This window comes from Camelus bactrianus, chromosome 4, assembly GCF_048773025.1.
Source record: "Camelus bactrianus isolate YW-2024 breed Bactrian camel chromosome 4, ASM4877302v1, whole genome shotgun sequence".
NCBI lineage: Eukaryota > Metazoa > Chordata > Mammalia > Artiodactyla > Camelidae > Camelus > Camelus bactrianus.
The window spans coordinates 52,891,941-52,908,992 of record NC_133542.1 but is presented as its reverse complement, the minus strand read 5'-3'; the positions used below and the strand labels follow the sequence as shown (position 1 = coordinate 52,908,992).

Sequence of the window (17,052 nt, the reverse complement as noted above, 5' to 3'; positions counted from 1 at the left end):
TGCTCTTTCTTCCTTAAGTAAATTTTTATTTCTCAGAATCCAAGTGTTTTATTTAAACTTTTTTCAGCTTTATTGAGATATGGTTGACGAATAAAAATGTACATATATTTAAGTTGTACAATATGATTTTTATGGTGTGCAACATGGTGATTTAATATATGTATACATTGTGGAATGACTACTGCAGTCAAGCTAACTTACACATCCATTTCCTACATAGTTACCTTTGCTTGGGTATGGTGAGAACACTTAAGGCCTACTCTCTTAGCAAATGTCAAGTATACAATATAGTATGCCTAACTATAATCATCATACTGTAAAAGATCCTCAGAGCTTATTAATTTAATACCTGAAAGTTTGTACCCTTTGACTAACATCTCCCCATTTACCCCACTGCCGAAACCCTGGCAACCATTATTCTACTCCCTGGTCTTACAGTTTTGTTTTGTTTTTTAAGATTTCTATCAGTTTTATTTTTTAAAGATTCCACATGTAAGTGAAATTGTACAGTTTTTGTCTTTCTGTGTCTTACTTATTTCACTTAGCATAATGTCCTCCAGGTTCATCCATATTATCACAAATAGCATGATTTCCTTCTTTTATGTGGATGCATTGTGTATGTGTTTACATATATATATATATATATATATATATACATATAAATCATATTTTTTCATCAATAGACACTTAGATTGTTTCTGTATCTTTCCGATGTGAATAATGCTATAATGATATGAGAGTGGAGATATCTCTTCAAGATCCTGATTTTTATCTTCTATGGATATATATCCAGAAGTGGGATTGCTAAATCATGAGGTGGTTTTACTTTAAATTTTTGAGGAACATGCATATCATTTACCACAAGAGCTGTACCAATTTACATTCCTACCAACAGTGTACAAGGGTTCCCTTTTTTCCACATTCTCTTCAACACTTGTTATCACTTGTCTTTTTGATAATAGCATTCTAACAGATATGAGGAGCTATCATGATTTTCATTTGTATTTCCCTGATAATTAGTGATGTTGAACATCTTTTCATGTACTTGTTGGCCACTTGTATGTCTTTCTTGGAATAATGTCTATTCAGTTCCTTTGCCTGTTAAAAATTTTTTTTTTGCTATTGAGTGGTATGCACTTCTTATATATTTTGGATATTAACCCTTTACCTGATATATGTTTTGCAAATATTTTCTCTTTCCATAGGTTGCCTTTTCATTTTATTGATGGTTTTCTTTGCTTTGTAGATGCTTTTTTGTTTGATGTAGTCCCATTTATTTTTGCTTTTGCTGCCTGTATTTTTGGTGTTGTATACAAAAATTCATTGCAAAACCAATGTCAAGAAGCTTTTTTCCTGTTTTCTTTTAGTTTTATGGTTTCAGATCTTACATATAAGTCTCTAATCCATTTCAAGTTATTTTTGTGTGTGTGGTGTAAGATAATGGCTCAATGGTTTTTGTTTTTGTTATTTTTTGTATGTGGATATCCAGTTTTCCCAAAAGCATTTATTAAAGAGACTGTCTTTTACCCTAGGAGTGTTGTAGTTGCCCTCGTGAAATATTAGTTGGCTATATATACTTGGATTTATTTCTGGGCTTATTCTGTTCTGTTGTCTCTGTGTCTGTTTTATGCCAGGGCAATTCTGATTTGAATACTAAAGCTTCATTATATAGTTTGAAATCAGGAAGCATGATACCTCCAGCTTTGTTCTTCTTTTTCAAGATTGCTTTGACTATTCAGGTCCCTGTGTGGTTCCTATGAATTTGGGGTTGATTTTCTATTTCTGTGAAAAAACCCATTGGAACTTTTATAGAAATTACATTGAATCTGTATGTTGCTGTGGGTAGTATGGACATTTCTAACAATATTAATTCTTCTAATCCATGAATATGGGATATTTCCTTATTTATTTGTGTCTTTTTCAATTTTTTTTCATCAATGTCTCATAGTTTCCAGGGTACAGAGCTCTCACCTTGTTTGTTAAATTTATTTCTATTATTTTATTATTTTTGATGATATCATAAATGAAATTGTACTCTTAATTCCTGTTTCTGATAGTTCCTTATAAGTATATAGATATTCAACTGATTTTTGTATATTGATTTGGTATCCTGACTCTTTACTGAATTAATTTATTAGTTATAACAGTTTTTGGTGGTTCTGCAGGATTTTCTCTATATAAGAACATGTAACCTGCAAGAGGGATAATTTAACTTCTTCCTTTCCAATGGATGCCTTTTATTTCTTTTTATTGCCTAATTGCCCTAGCTAGGATTTTCAGTACTATGTTGAATACAAGTGGCAAGAGTAGGCACCCTTGTTTTATTCCTGATCTTAGAGGAAAAGCTTCCAGCTTTTCACTGTTGAATAAAATGTTAGCTGTGGCCTTTATTATGTTGGGGTATATTATGGCCTTTATTATGTTGAGGTTTTTTTCTCTTTATACCTAATCTGTTGAAAGTTTTCATCATGAAGGGGTACTGGATTCTGTCAAGTTCTTTTTCTCCACCTATTAAGTTGATATGTTTTTTTATCTTTCATTCTGTTAATGTGGAGTTTCACATTTATTGATTTGCATATGTTGAACCATCCTTGCATCCCAGGAATAAATCCCACTTGGTCATGATGTATGAGCTTTTTAATATGCTGTTGAATTTGGTATGATAATATTTTGTTGAGAATTTTTACATCGATGTTCATCAGTAATATTGGTCTGTAGTTTTCTTTTCTTATAGTGTTCTTATCTGGCTTTGGTATTGGGATGATGCTGTCCTCTTAAAATGAAGTTGGAAGTATTCCTGCTTCTCATTATTTTTGGAAGACTTTGAGAGGGACTGGCATTAATTATTTTTTTTAACATTTTTTATTGATTTATAATCATTTTACAATATTGTGTCAAATTCCAGTGTTCAGCACAATTTTTCAGTCATTCATGGACATATACACACTCATTGTCACATTTTTTTCTCTGTGAGTTATAACATTTTGTGTATATTTCCCTGTGCTGTACAGTGTAATCTTGTTTATCTATTCTACAATTTTGATATCCTAGTCTATCCTTTCCCACCCTCCACCCCCCTGGCAACCACAAGTCTGTATTCTCTGTCTATAAGTCTATTTCTGTCCTGTATTTACACTTTGTTTTTGTTTGTTTGTTCGTTTGTTTTTGTTTTTGTTTTTTAGATTCCACATATGAGCGATCTCATATGGTATTTTTCTTTCTCTTTCTGGCTTACTTCACTTAGAATGACATTCTCCAGGAGCATCCATGTTGCTGCAAATGGCATTATGTTGTCGGTTTTTATGGCTGAGTAGTATTCCATTGTATAAATATACCACTTCTTCTTTATCCAGTCACCTGTTGATGGACATTTAGGCTGTTTCCATGTTTTGGCTATTGTAAATAGTGCTGCTATGAACATTGGGGTGCAGGTGTCATCCTGAAGTAAGGTTCCTTCTGGATACAAGCCCAGGAGTGGGATTCCTGGGTCATATCGTAAGTCTATTCCTAGTCTTTTGAGGAATCTCCACACTGTTTTCCATAGTGGCTGCACCAAACTGCATTCCCACCAGCAGTGTAGGAGGGTTCCCCTTTCTCCACAGCCTCTCCAGCATTTGTCATTTGTGGATTTTTGAATGACGGCCATTCTGACTGGTGTGAGGTGATACCTCATTGTAGTTTTGATTTGCAATTCTCTGATAATTAGTGATATTGAGCATTTTTTCATGTGCCTTTTGATCATTTGTATGTCTTCCTTGGAGAATTGCTTGTTTAGGTCTTCTGCCCATTTTTGGATTAGGTTGTTTATTTTTTTCTTATTGAGTCGAATGAGCTGCTTTTTTACTCTGGAGATCAAGCCTTTGTCAGTTTCATTTGCAAAAATTTTCTCCCATTCCATAGGTTGTCTTCTTGTTTTACTTCTGGGTTCCTTTGCTGTGCAGAAGCTTGTAAGTTTCATTAGGTCCCATTTGTTTATTCTTGCTTTTATTTCTTCTAGGAGAAAATTTTTGAAATGTATGTCAGATAATGTTTTGCCTATGTTTTCCTCTAGGAGGTTTATTGTATCTTGTCTTATGTTTAAGTCTTTGATCCATTTTGAGTTGATTTTTGTATATGGTGTAAGGGAGTGTTCTAGCTTCATTGTTTTACATGCTGCTGTCCAGTTTTCCCAACACCATTTGCTGAAGAGACTGTCTTTATTCCATTGTATATTCTTGCCTCCTTTGTCGAAGATGAGTTGACCAAAAGTTTGTGGGTTCATTTCTGGGCTCTCTATTCTGTTCCATTGGTCCATATGTCTGTTTTGGTACCAATACCATGCTGTCTTGATGACTGTAGCTCTATAGTATTGTCTGAAGTCTGGGAGAGTTATTCCTCCAGCCTCTTTCTTTCTCTTCAATAATGCTTTGGCAATTCTAGGTCTTTGATGGTTCCATATGAATTTTATTATGATTTTTTTCTAGTTCTGTGAAATATGTCCTGGGTAATTGGATAGGGATTTATTAAATCTGTAGATTACCTTGGGCAGTGTGACCATTTTAACAATATTGATTCTTCCAATCCAAGAGCATGGAATATCTTTCCATTTTTTAAAGTCTTCTTTAATTTCCTTCATCAATGGTTTATAGTTTTCTGTGTATAATTCTTTCACCTCCTTGGTTAGATTTATTCCCAGATATTTTATTACTTTGGGTGCTATTTTAAAGGGGATTGTTTCTTTACTTTCTTTTTCTGTTGATTTGTCGTTAGTGTAAAGAAATGCAACTGATTTTTGAACGTTAATTTTGTAACTTGCTACCTTGCTGAATTCTTCAATCAGCTCTAGTAGCTTTTGTGTGGACCTTTTAGGGTTTTCTATATATAGTAACATGTTTTCAGCATATAGTGACACTTTTACCTCTTCTTTTCCAATTTGGATCCCTTTTATTTCTCTCTCTTGCCTGACTGCTGTGGCTAGGACTTCCAGGACTATGTTGAATAGGAGTGGTGATAGTGGGCAGCCTTGTCTTGTCCCAGATTTTAGTGGGAAGCTTTTGAGTTTTTCACCGTTGAGTACTGTGCTGGCTGTAGGTTTGTCATATATAGCTTTTATTATGTTGAGATATGTTCCCTCTATACCCACTTTGGCGAGAGTTTTTATCATAAATGGGTGTTGAATTTTATCAAATGCTTTTTCTGCATCGATTGAGATGATCATGTGGTTTTTGTCCTTTCTCTTGTTGATGTGATGTATTACATTGATTGATTTGCGTACGTTGAACCAGCCTTGTGTCCCTGGGATGAACCCCACTTGGTCATGCTGTATAATCTTTTTTATGTGTTGTTGGATTCTACTTGCTAAAATTTTGGTGAGGATTTTGGCGTCTATGTTCATCAGTGATATTGGCCTATAATTCTCTTTTTTTGTAGTGTCTTTGCCTGGTTTTGGTATCAGGGTGATGGTGGCTTCATAGAATGAGTTTGGGAGTATTCCCTCCTTTTCAATCATCTGGAAGAGTTTGAGAAGGACTGGTATGAATTCTTCTTTGTATGTTTGGTAGAATTCCCCGGTGAAGCTGTCCGGTCCTGGACTTTTATTTGTAGGGAGGTTTTTAATTGCTATTTCTATTTCCTTTCTAGTGATTGGATTGTTCAAGTGTTCAGATTCTTCTTGATTCAGTTTTGGTGGACAGTATGTTTCCAGAAACTTGTCCATCTCCTCTAGGTTATCCAGTTTGGTTCCATATAGTTTTTCATAATATTCTCGTATGATATTCTGTATTTCTATTTTGTTTGTTGTAATTTCTCCATTTTCCTTTCTTATTTTGCTAATTTGTGCTCTCTCTTTTTTCTTCTTTGTGAGTTTGGCCAGAGGTTTGTCGATTTTATTTACTTTTTCAAAAAACCAGCTTTTGGTTTGATTGATTTTTTCTATGGTCTTGTTAATCTCTATTGTATTTAATTCCTCTCTGATCTTTATTATTTCCTTCCTTCTGCTGCTTTTTGAGGCTTTTTGTTCTTCTTTTTCTAATTCATTCAGGTGGTGGATTAAATTGTTTATTTGAGATTGTTCTTCTTTTTTGAGGAAGGCCTGTATCGCTATAAACTTCCCTCTTAGCACTGCCTTTGCTGTGTCCCATAGGTTTTGAGTGGTTGTGCTTTCATTATCATTTGTCTCAAGGTATTTTTTAATTTCAGCTTTGATTTCTTTATTGACCCATTGTTTTTTCAATAACATATTGTTTAATCTCCATGCTTTCCTTTTTTTCTCCTTTGTTTCTCTGTTGTTGATTTCCAGTTTCATGGCATTGTGGTCAGTAAAGATGCTTGAGATAATTTCTATCTTCTTAAAATTGTTGAGGTTTCTTTTGTGCCCAAGTACATGATCGATCCTGGAAAATGTTCCATGTGCGCTTGAGAAGAATGTATATCCTATTTTTGGGGGGTGTAATGCTCTGAAAATACCCACCAAATCTAGTTTTTCTATTGTAGTATTTAATTTCTCTGTTGCCTTGTTTATTTTCTGTCTGGAAGATCCGTCTAGTGATGTTAATGCAGTGTTAAAATCTCCAACTATGATTGTATTCCCATCAATATCCCCCTTTATCTCTGTTAGTAATTCTTGTTTGTACTTAGGTGCTCCTATATTGGGTGCATATATATATTAACGAGTGTAAATATCCTCATCTTGTATCACTCCTTTAATCATTATAAAATGTCCTTCTTTATGGCCTTTGTTTTAAAGTCTATTTTGTCTGAAATCAGTACTGCAACACCTGCTTTTTTGGCTTTTCCATTTGCATGGAATATCCTTTTCCATCCTTTCACTCTCAATCTATATGTGTCCTTCTCCATAAAGTGGGTCTCTTGTATGCAGCATATTGAAGGTTCTTGCTTTATTATCCAGTCTGCCACTCTATGTCTTTTGACTGGAGCATTTAGTCCATTAACATTTACAGTAATTAATGATAGATGTGTGTTTATTGCCATTTTGAACTTATCTTTGCAGTTGAATTGGTATATCCTCTTTGTTCCTTTCTTCTTCCTTTTGTGGTTTGGTAATTGTCCTTTGTATTATCATGGATTTTATTTAATTTTTGTGACTCCCTTGTAAGTTTTTGGCTTGTGGTTACCCTTTTTTGTAAATCCATTAGCCCATTACTATAACTGTTTTTATTAAACTGATAGTAACATGATCTCAAACCCATCCTACTGTTAAAAAATTTAAAAAAGAAAGAAAAAAATATATTTTATATTTCCCTGCCTCCCTCTCCCACTCTCAGTGATTTGTATGTCTTCTTTTATAATTTCATGTTTACTTTATTTGTAATTCATGAGTTATCACCTTTCCAGTTGTGAGTTTCTCATTTCTGCAGCATCCTGCTGCTTTTCTATTTAGAATAGCCCTTTCAATATTTCTTTTAGCATGGGTTTAGTGTTGCTAAACGCCTGCAGCTTTTTTTTTTTTTTTTTTGTCTGTGAAACTCTTTATTTCTCCTTCTATCCTCAAGGATAGCCTTGCTGGATAAAGGATCCTAGGCTGCATCTTTTTTTCATTCAGGGCTTTGAATGTATCTTGCCACTCCCTTCTGGCCTGTAGTGCTTGTGTAGAGAAATCAGCTGAGAGCCTTATGGGGGTTCCTTTGTAACTTACTCTTTGCTTTTCTCTTGCTTCCTTTAGAATCATTTCTTTATCCTTGACTCTGGCCATCTTGATTATGATATGTCTTGGTGTGGGTCTTGGGTTCTTCCTGTTTGGGACCCTCTGAGCTTCCTGTACTTGGATATCTGATTCCTTCTTTAAGTTTGGGAAGTTTTCAGTCATGATTTCTTCAAAAACCTTTTCAATCCCCTTTGATCTTTCTTCTCCTTCTGGGACCCCTACTATGCGAAGATTGGGATGCTTTATATTATCCCATAGGTCCCTTATGCTATTTTCATTATTTTTTATTTGTTTATCTTGTAGTTCTTCTGAATGGGTGCTTTCTATTGTCCTGTCTTCTAGATCACTAATTCGTTCCTCTGCATTATCTAGTCGGCTTTGCACAGCTATTAGATCATTCCTCATCTCTGTCAATGAGTTTACCCATTCTACTTGGCTCTTCTTTATAGCTTCAACTTCATTTTTGACATATTTTATATCTCTAAACACTAGCTCTTTTAATTCCTTCAGCAATTTGATCACTACTTGTTTGAAATCTTGATCTAGTAGGCTATCGATATCTATTTCATTGATCTTTCTTTCAGGGGATTTCTCTTGTTCTTTTAATTGGGAAATGTTTCTCTGCTTCTTCATCTTGCTCATACCTCTCTGGCACTGTGGTTTATGGAGTATTAGTTGTCTATTTTGGTTCTTAAGGAGTTTATCTATCTAATGCCTATTTAGGAATAGAACTTAGGAAAAAAAATAAGAGAGAGAAAGAATTTTAAAAGAAGGGAGAAAGAAGGTTTGAAAACAGTGTATAATGAATAATAGAAGAGCGAGTTGAAGCAGAGTATTAATCGGGTTGAGACGTCCTTTTAAAACCTTTTAAAAAAGGGGGGGAGATGAATAGATGTATTTGAAACCTGTGTCTAATCAATAACAGGACATCAAAACCCAAGAGAAATAGAAATGAATTAAGAAGTAAAAATTAAGAGGGTAATAGAAAATAGAACAGGTAAAAACAGATTTTAAAAAAAAGGGGGGGGGTTGTCGATGTTCTCCTGGAGTCTGTGTGCTTTTAATGTGAAGTCTTTCTGTTTTCGTCCTGTTTTGGAAGCTCAGCTTGCTGTTTTCAGAGGCCCTCCATTGGCGCCCTCTTCTGTGCTGCTCCCAGTACCTGTCGGCAAGCAGATCGCCTCCGCCTAACACTGGGTCAGGTGCAGCTCTCCTCTGCTGTGGTCGGGCGGGTCACTGCCCCTCCCGATGCCGCAGTCAGATATTGCAGACTGGCCAGGTAGGAGGGCGGGTCGTGCCCCCTCCCAGCACTGCGGTCAGGGGCTGTGTTCCTGCCCAAAAGGCGAGGGGCCGCTCTCCCTCTCCCCGCGCCGGTAGCTCCGCTGCTCTGTGCGGCTGCCCGCTCCGCCCTGGTCGGTGCTCCGCAGGTGGGCTCCGGGAAGACCGAGGGATAGCCTTGTCCCTGCTCCGGGCCAAAGCTCAGCTCCTTGTTTGTCTTTGTGGAGCAAGTTCTCTGAGGGACCAGGATGGAAGGATCCTATCTGCCTCGGGCTGTAGGCAAGTCTCAGTCTGCCCTTTGAGGCTGCTAAGCCCTTCGGTGTGCAGGTTTCGCCCCCGCCCCCGCCTGGATGCTAAGCGCCAGAGGATATGGCGGCTGTGCCTGAGCCCCGCCTCTCTTCCCCCGAAAACTTTCTGCGGGTTTTCAGAGATGGGGATATGCACCCTTCCCCCCAAAGCACATCAACCTTGCTGTTTTATGGAGGGCCCAGGTTGTTCTGCCCTGTACACCTACAGCCACGGCGCGCAGCCCCTTGTAGTCCCCCAGGGCTGCCTCAGTGCAGCCGCCCCCATCCTCCGCCCAGCTTGTGCAACCTGGCCCTGCCTGCCACTGCCGGCATGCGTCTCAGGCTGGGTGTCGGGGGGGACCCTCTGTGCCCGTTTAACTTAGTTCTGTCAGTCAAGGGCTGCTCCATATAGATCCGAGCCTCGGAGGCTCCCCCTCCGTCCCGCTGGCCTCTCAGTTGGAGAGGGGAGACCCATCGAACAAGCGCCAGTCCTCCTTTGCCGCTCCCTCCCCGCGGGACCCGTCCTGCTCTGCTTTGCCTTTTGTTCTTTCTTTTTTCCTATTCTCCTACCAGATTTTTGGCGTTTCCTACGAGATTTTTTATCTTTTGAAGAGGGCGATGTTCTGTCGGAGTTCCGCAGGTGTTCTGGTTGGCTGAGTGGGTCTGTGGATGTGGGTCTTGGTGCATTTGTGGGAGAGGGTGAGCTGCGAGCGTCCTTCTACTCCGCCATCTCCTCCGAGTCTCTAGTTCTTTTTTAAATGTTTGGTAGAATTCACCATTGAAGCCATCAGTCTAGAGTCTTCTTTGTTGGGAGGTTTTTGATTATTGCTATACTGTCCTTACTTGTTATTTGTCTGTTCAGATTAACTTAACACAAATACAGAAATTTTACACTTCACCCCCTCTCCTCCACTTTTTGTAATTTATGTCATGTTTTACTTCTTTCTGTATTATGTTTTTATTAACAGATTTCTGTGGTATTAATTATTCTTACCTGTGCTATTAATTATTCTTACTAGTTTTATCTTTTAATTTATATACTAGTATTAAAAGTGATTTACATGCCACCATTAAAGTATACAATAGTCTGTGTTTATCTTTAGCAGTGAGATTTATATTTCATATACTTTCATATCTCTGGGTGGTTGGGACTTCCTCCAAGACCTTGGTCAATATTTCTGGTGCTTGAACAAGGATCTGCTTCATGGTTTGAAGACAGTTGGCCTATTATTAGGTGCCTGGATGCATGCAGCTTTCTCTAGAAGGGAGGGTGGTGGGGAGTGGTTCTGAACAGATCATTGTTCTGGTCCCTGCGTGGGGAGACTGCTCCCAGACCACAGCTATGAGAAGCTGAAGCCAGTTTATGGTGCCCTTTCAACATTTGCAGTTGGATCTACATCAGGTGGCTTCTACCTCCAGAGATAGACACATGTGTCTTTTGTCAGGTCCCTAGGTTAGCAGGACTACTCTCTGATTGTGGCTGTGAAGAGTTAGAGCTGGGTTATAGGGCTGCATCAAGACCTGTAGTCAGACCGAGGTTGGCAGTTACGCCCAGAAGCTCAGGTGAGTGTGTCTTCTAGGAGGGTCCTTGGCTAGGCTGGGTGTTCCTAGTCAGAAGCTGCAAGGGACTGGAATAGAATCACAGGGCTAGTTCAGGATCTGCAGTCAAATGGAAGTTGGAAGGCTTGCTGTGGGGTACAAATAGGCATGTCTCTTGCCTGGGCCCTGGAAAGGTAGTACTGTTGGCTAGGAGAGGCTGGAAGTTAAGTCATTGGCCACTTCAGAGTGCACAGCCAGGACTGGGATTGGCAAGCCCCTGTTAGCTGGGCTTGCAGTGGTGGGACTCCTGCTGGGTCCCTTGGCAGATGGTGCTGATGTCAAAATCAAGACTAAACAGGGCTATAGCCTAGTCCATAGGGAGACAGAGTGATTTCTGGGTCAGTAGCTGGGACCACAGTCTACCAGCTGCCAGTCTTCTACTTGGTCATGGGCCTGCCTTCTAAAAACATCCTTCTAGAATCCAAATATTTTACAGTGAAGTGTAACATCTTTTGGAAAATTACAGTCAATCTAAGTGTTAATATCTATAATACAGCTTAATAGACTTTCTGAAACACTTTAATTCAATAATATGCTATCTTCCTATCTGAATTCATGTCCCAAACTATCCAGTCTGTACTTTTAAAACATTTTTTGCCTTGAACATATGAATTCACTTTTATCCTGTAAATTTATTTATTTCTTATGTGTATTTCTTTTCATTCCAAAAAGGGCTGATACTTGTTGATATCCTGCATGAAACTAGCTTATCTAAAAGAATAAAGAGAAGGTAAAAAATTTAAATGAGAATGAATTTAATTCACAGCAGATATCTATTTTATTTCATTCAAAATATCCAGATCATTTTCAATTCTAGCATTTAATTTTGGTAATTGTTATTTCAATTAAGATCCTACTTTGAATTAATTTTGCTTTGATAAATATATTTTAAACAAAAAGCTCTCATATTTCATAAAGCTAGTATAGTGAACATTTGCCCCTGTTTCCAAAACTTACGTGGGTAGGAGAATGTCATTTCATTTTGGAGCTTTAGTTCAGCTGCAGTTTGTTCCCATCACCATTCTTAATTGTGTCTATGAGACACTGTCCCTAACACACCAGAAGTTTCTCCATTCCACAGATCTCTCATTCCAACTTTAAATTGCTTTGGGACCTGGGGAACAATTATAACCATTGCGTAACAAATATTTACTCTTTCACATCTGTAGAATCTGACATCGTTGAACCTGACCTTAGTTCAAAATGCTTGTATAAATACTAATAAGAAAGTAACAGGTTCTCCTAGGAGGTGGAAATAATTTATCAGTATAATGGTAAGTTTTTAATACCATGAAACCACACCTTTTCATTCCATAATTAAAGCTATTCTTAAGTATGGATTTAAAATGTGAACAGCATGAGGCAATACAGTTACTCATTTATTATTATTATCAAATACAGCTATGATTTATTATTTTTATTATTTGTATATTGCCCATTAATCCATAAAGTAGATTCCATATGCTATCTGAATTTTTTTTTCAAATCTGTATGAAAAGTGAGGCAGGTATTTTTATCACTATTTCACAAATGAGAAAACTGAGACTATAGGTTAGAAGGAAAGAACCTCAAACCTAGAAATTTTCCTTCTTAGTCCCAAGCACTTTTTCACTTGGCTAACCCCATCCCATATCCATTCAAGTCAATATTAGCTGATCCTGCTGTACTTGCATTGAATAAATTGGTGACTTTCTCTGTAAGATGATATCTTGTTAGTACCGACTAACAGATACCTTTTTTTTAAAACTCAGAGCCTGCTGCAAATGAACAATTTGGGCATACTAAAATTGTTTTGGTATCCAAAAGAAAAAAATTAAATTTCTAGGAGAAGAACAACAAAGGCAGCAAGACAGGCCTGGCTTGAGGTGGGTTTGAATTGCTGAGGGAATTTCTGCCTAGGTGGAGAAGGCTTGGAGCAGGGGGCAGAAGAAGGGGTTTAAGTGGCCTGAGACACCTTGTTATTACATTTGCCTAGAACGGGAAACCAGGATCTCCAGGCCTGGACCCCAAATGGACGGATCTGGCACATCACCTGGTGTCCTGCTGAGTCAGTCTTTTACTGTCTTCTTCCTTTGGCATTCAATGTCTGCTCTGATCAGAGTGCTCCTGTCCCTTACCTAAGGCATCTCTTGATCAATTGCTCTGTATTCCACTGGAGAACCTTAATTAGCCTAAGAAGTAGTGGAGAGTTAGTATAGAATCATTTTAGAGAAAATGGAGTTTTCTGTGGCATATGATTCAATCCCACAACCCTGAACCTTCCTTCATGATAAGAAGTGCTAAGTCCTCAAGACTTAACAGTTCTCCTTGTACATTTTTAAGTGAGTACAGTCAAGTTTTGCCTTATGATCTCAGTATATCCTTGGTACTCACTGACCATTTTCTGTTGTTGACACAAATGTTTTCTGTACAGATTTTAATGCTACCTGCTGGGCATGGAAATAGTGGAAAGAGAATGGGCTTTGGATGTTGTCTCTGCTCGTTAAGACCCATGTAACCTCAATCAAGTCAACTAATTTCAAGCACAGTATCTAGTATATAAGATTCAACAATAGAAATTATTTAAATAGATGACAGGGTTTTTAATTTAAATAAATGAAAACATAGTTTTAGGTACTCTGATCTTTAGCAGAATTAATATATATTAAAATTTGCTTTAAGGCTCAATTTTCTCATCTCTACTTCAGAGATTCAATAGTCTCTCATTCATGCCTCTCACCCAAATTGAAATTTCCTACTTGGTATTCGTTAGCATACACTGTAGGGAAATCTTCCCACCTTGTTTTTATCATTACACAACAAACTGAGTGTTAGGGAGTGGTGGTGAGCTTATGCTGACGTTCTCAAAACTATTAACATATATGAGCCCTAAACTTGCAATTTTTGTTAACCCCAGAACTGGCGGCAATTAAGAAGAGATGATTTTTGCATGCATCAGTCAGTAATTAATAACTTAACCTAAACATTTTCATCCCTTATGTCACATATCTGCTCAAAAATTTTGTAAAATCAAGCTGTATGATATCAAGTTTGGAGGGTAGCTGAGATCAGAACATCTGAACCCTCATCTTGTACGTGATGCTTCCAATAATGAGCCCCTTCCCTGCTTCTTTTACCTTTTCAAGTGTGCTTGCCCCGACTCCTCCACAGAAACTCTCTGGTCTGAAAAGGAGGTACTGCCAATATGCTTACTCCTAACCTCCACTCGAAGTGTTCTTCCTACTGGGACACTGTCTTCCCCTCTTCTCTTCCAAACCTGCCTCATCTTATCCATGCTTGCAGATCCAGCCTAAGTCTGAGACTCTTCCAGAACTCTCTTGCCTTGTTTATTTCTCAACCTCCTCCTTCTGAGAACATGTATAATATATAATATTCACTGTCATAATGGTCACACAACGTAATTATATTTTATATCAAGTTGTTTCATATATAATTGTACTGTTTCCTTCACTGAATTGTGATCTTTTTTATGACAGACATGTTATGTTGTATCTTTGGAACAGGATTGGGCTCAAGTTAGGCTATCAGTAATATCCTACATATATTACGGTGTTCCAGCAAAACTTTTTCCTTCTTTTTTATAACTTGTCTTTCAATAGTATTATTTTCTGAATTGTACTGAACAGTGAGGTGTGGCCCTAGAGTTTGCTGGAAAACACAAAAAGATGTATGCTCTTGGTCATTTTGTAAATTGTTAAGCTAGTCCATACAGTGAAACAAAAGAAACATCTGGGTATTTTGCTAACTTACTACAGGTAAACTAAAGCCTTACTACTCAAAATGTGGCCCCATCCCAGCTGCTCTGGCATACCTGGGAGTTTATTAGAAATGCAGAATCGCAGGCCCTGTCTCAGACTTAATGAAAGAGAATCAGCATTTTAACAAGATCCCTAGGAATTTATATACATATGAAAAATTTGAAAGACTGAAATAGCTGATTCTTCATTATTCTGCCAAGGCCAAAAATTCTGGATAATACTTGGTGGGAAAACATGGTTTAATAACTTTCGATGTTGTAGCCCAAAGTGCTCTAGACTTCATTGGCAAAGATCTGAGCTTCAGGGTCCACTTTTTATTTACAGGTTAGATTACTTTGGCTACATTCTGTCTCTCTCATTTGAAAAAACAAATGAGAATGAGAAGATTACTTTTTCTGATAAAGTATAAAGTGCTACATACAGATACACAGATATGTATTTAAACAGTATCAATCTTTTCTTAGGTTCACTGAAATAAATAAATTACGAAGAATAACTCTGAAGCCACAGAATAAAGCAAACGAAGAGAGACTATTTTTCATTAAAGATCTCCACTGTATACCTGCAGAGCTAGTTTACATATTGGTGTTTAATGGGAAATAACAAAATAGTAAGAGTAGGCAGTGACTGTGAGACTGATAACTAACTTGACCTTTAAACAGATGTTAAATTGCAGTATATGTGGTTCAGTTTACTGTGATCAAATGTCTGCCCTATAAAAATATACAATCTAACAGACTGAAAAGAGATCCAAGGTGTCAGGCAGACAAACAAGTATCCATAAAATCAAACTGGCTTAAATTTCTCAACATTTTTCTTAAACCCTGCATCAAATTCCAGTCCTGTTGAGTTGTCTTTTGCCTTCTCCACCACCCTCTCAATGAGCTTGACTAAATGAAGAAGTCAGGTTTGTCGTCTGAAATATTCTAGGGCCTTTGTGTCTTTAACAGTTGGGAAGGTTGCTTCTAATCCTAGTTAGATCATCAAACATTAGACACAGGGCATTGAAACTCTCAACTTCCCAGTATCATTATACTCTAGGCACTGGCGTTGTTTAAGAAAACTGGATGACAGAGCTTCAAGGAAAACTTCTTTCTGTTTCACCCTAGAATAATGCCTAGCCAAGAAATTTGTTATATCTGTTGTTACTTGGAAGTGAAAATATTTTATGTTAGGTATTCCTTTGACATCCTAAAAGCTGGAACATGGATAGAATAAATGAGACATTTGTGAAAGAATTCATTCTTCTGGGACTCTCTGGTTACCCAAAACTTGAGATTGTCTTCTTTGCTCTAATTCTAGTTATGTACCTATTGATTCTAATTGGCAATGGTGTTCTGATCATAGCGAGCGTCTTTGATTCCCGTCTTCACACCCCCATGTACTTCTTCCTGGGCAACCTCTCTTTCCTGGATATTTGCTATACATCTTCCTCTGTTCCCTCAACTTTGGTGAGCTTAATCTCAAAGAAGAGGAACATTTCCTTCTCTGGATGTGCAGTGCAGATGTTCTTTGGATTTGCAATGGGGTCGACAGAGTGTTTCCTCCTTGGCATGATGGCTTTTGACCGATACGTGGCTATCTGTAACCCTCTGAGATATCCCATCATCATGAGCAAAGTGGTATATGTACTGATGGCTTCTGTGTCATGGCTTTCTGGCGGAATCAACTCAATTGTGCAGACATCTCTGGCCATGCAGTTGCCCTTCTGTGGAAATAATATCATCAATCATTTCTTGTGTGAGATATTGGCTGTCCTCAAGCTAGCTTGTGCTGATATATCCCTCAATATTGTTACCCTAGCAGTGTCAAATATGGCTTTCCTGGTTTTTCCACTGTTGGTCATTTTTTTCTCCTACATGTTCATCCTCTACACCATCTTAAGAATGAACTCAGCCACAGGGAGACGCAAGGCCTTTTCCACCTGCTCAGCGCATCTGACTGTGGTGATCATATTTTATGGTACCATCTTCTTTATGTATGCCAAACCCAAGTCTCAAGACCTCCTTGGACAAGACAATTCACAAGCTAGGGAGGGGCTTGTTTCCCTGTTTTATGGGGTGGTGACCCCAATGCTAAATCCTATAATCTATAGCTTGAGAAATAAGGATGTAAAGGCTGCTGTAAAATATTTGCTGAGTCGGAAAGCTGGTAACCAATAAGACCCAAGGGAAATATATTTAGTGTTTAAAGACTAGACATGGCATCATTGGGCAATCACTGAGGACTTCTTTGGGGAAAGCAAGATTATAGAGAGGTATTTTTATTCTTTGTCTTCACTAGCTCAGCTTAGCTAGAATCACTGAGAACAGTAGTTGGCTATAAACTCAGATTCTAATAGGTTCTGATCCATATTTCACAAAGACAATTAATTCCTTTAGAATCTTCTCCCCAGTGATATCTGAAATGAGTGTTTTTGGTGTACTGTGTGGCAATACAGTGGAAAATATCACACATACTCTTTTGGAAACAGTAAGGCAAGAGTATAAAT

General features: G+C 37.8%; 1 protein-coding gene and 1 long non-coding RNA gene across 5 annotated transcripts in view; both read left to right on the top strand.

Annotated features, from left to right (window-relative positions):
* The window catches only part of LOC105067560 (uncharacterized), a 439,520-nt gene that overhangs the window by 157,235 nt on the left and 265,233 nt on the right, over positions 1 to 17,052 (top strand). The gene's annotated exons all lie outside the window — the stretch shown is intronic.
* Positions 15,675 to 16,723, top strand: LOC105067414 (olfactory receptor 13C4). Its single transcript, XM_010952964.2, is given in 2 exon segments — positions 15,675 to 15,759; positions 15,762 to 16,723. Coding segments are annotated over 2 exon segments (1,047 nt in total).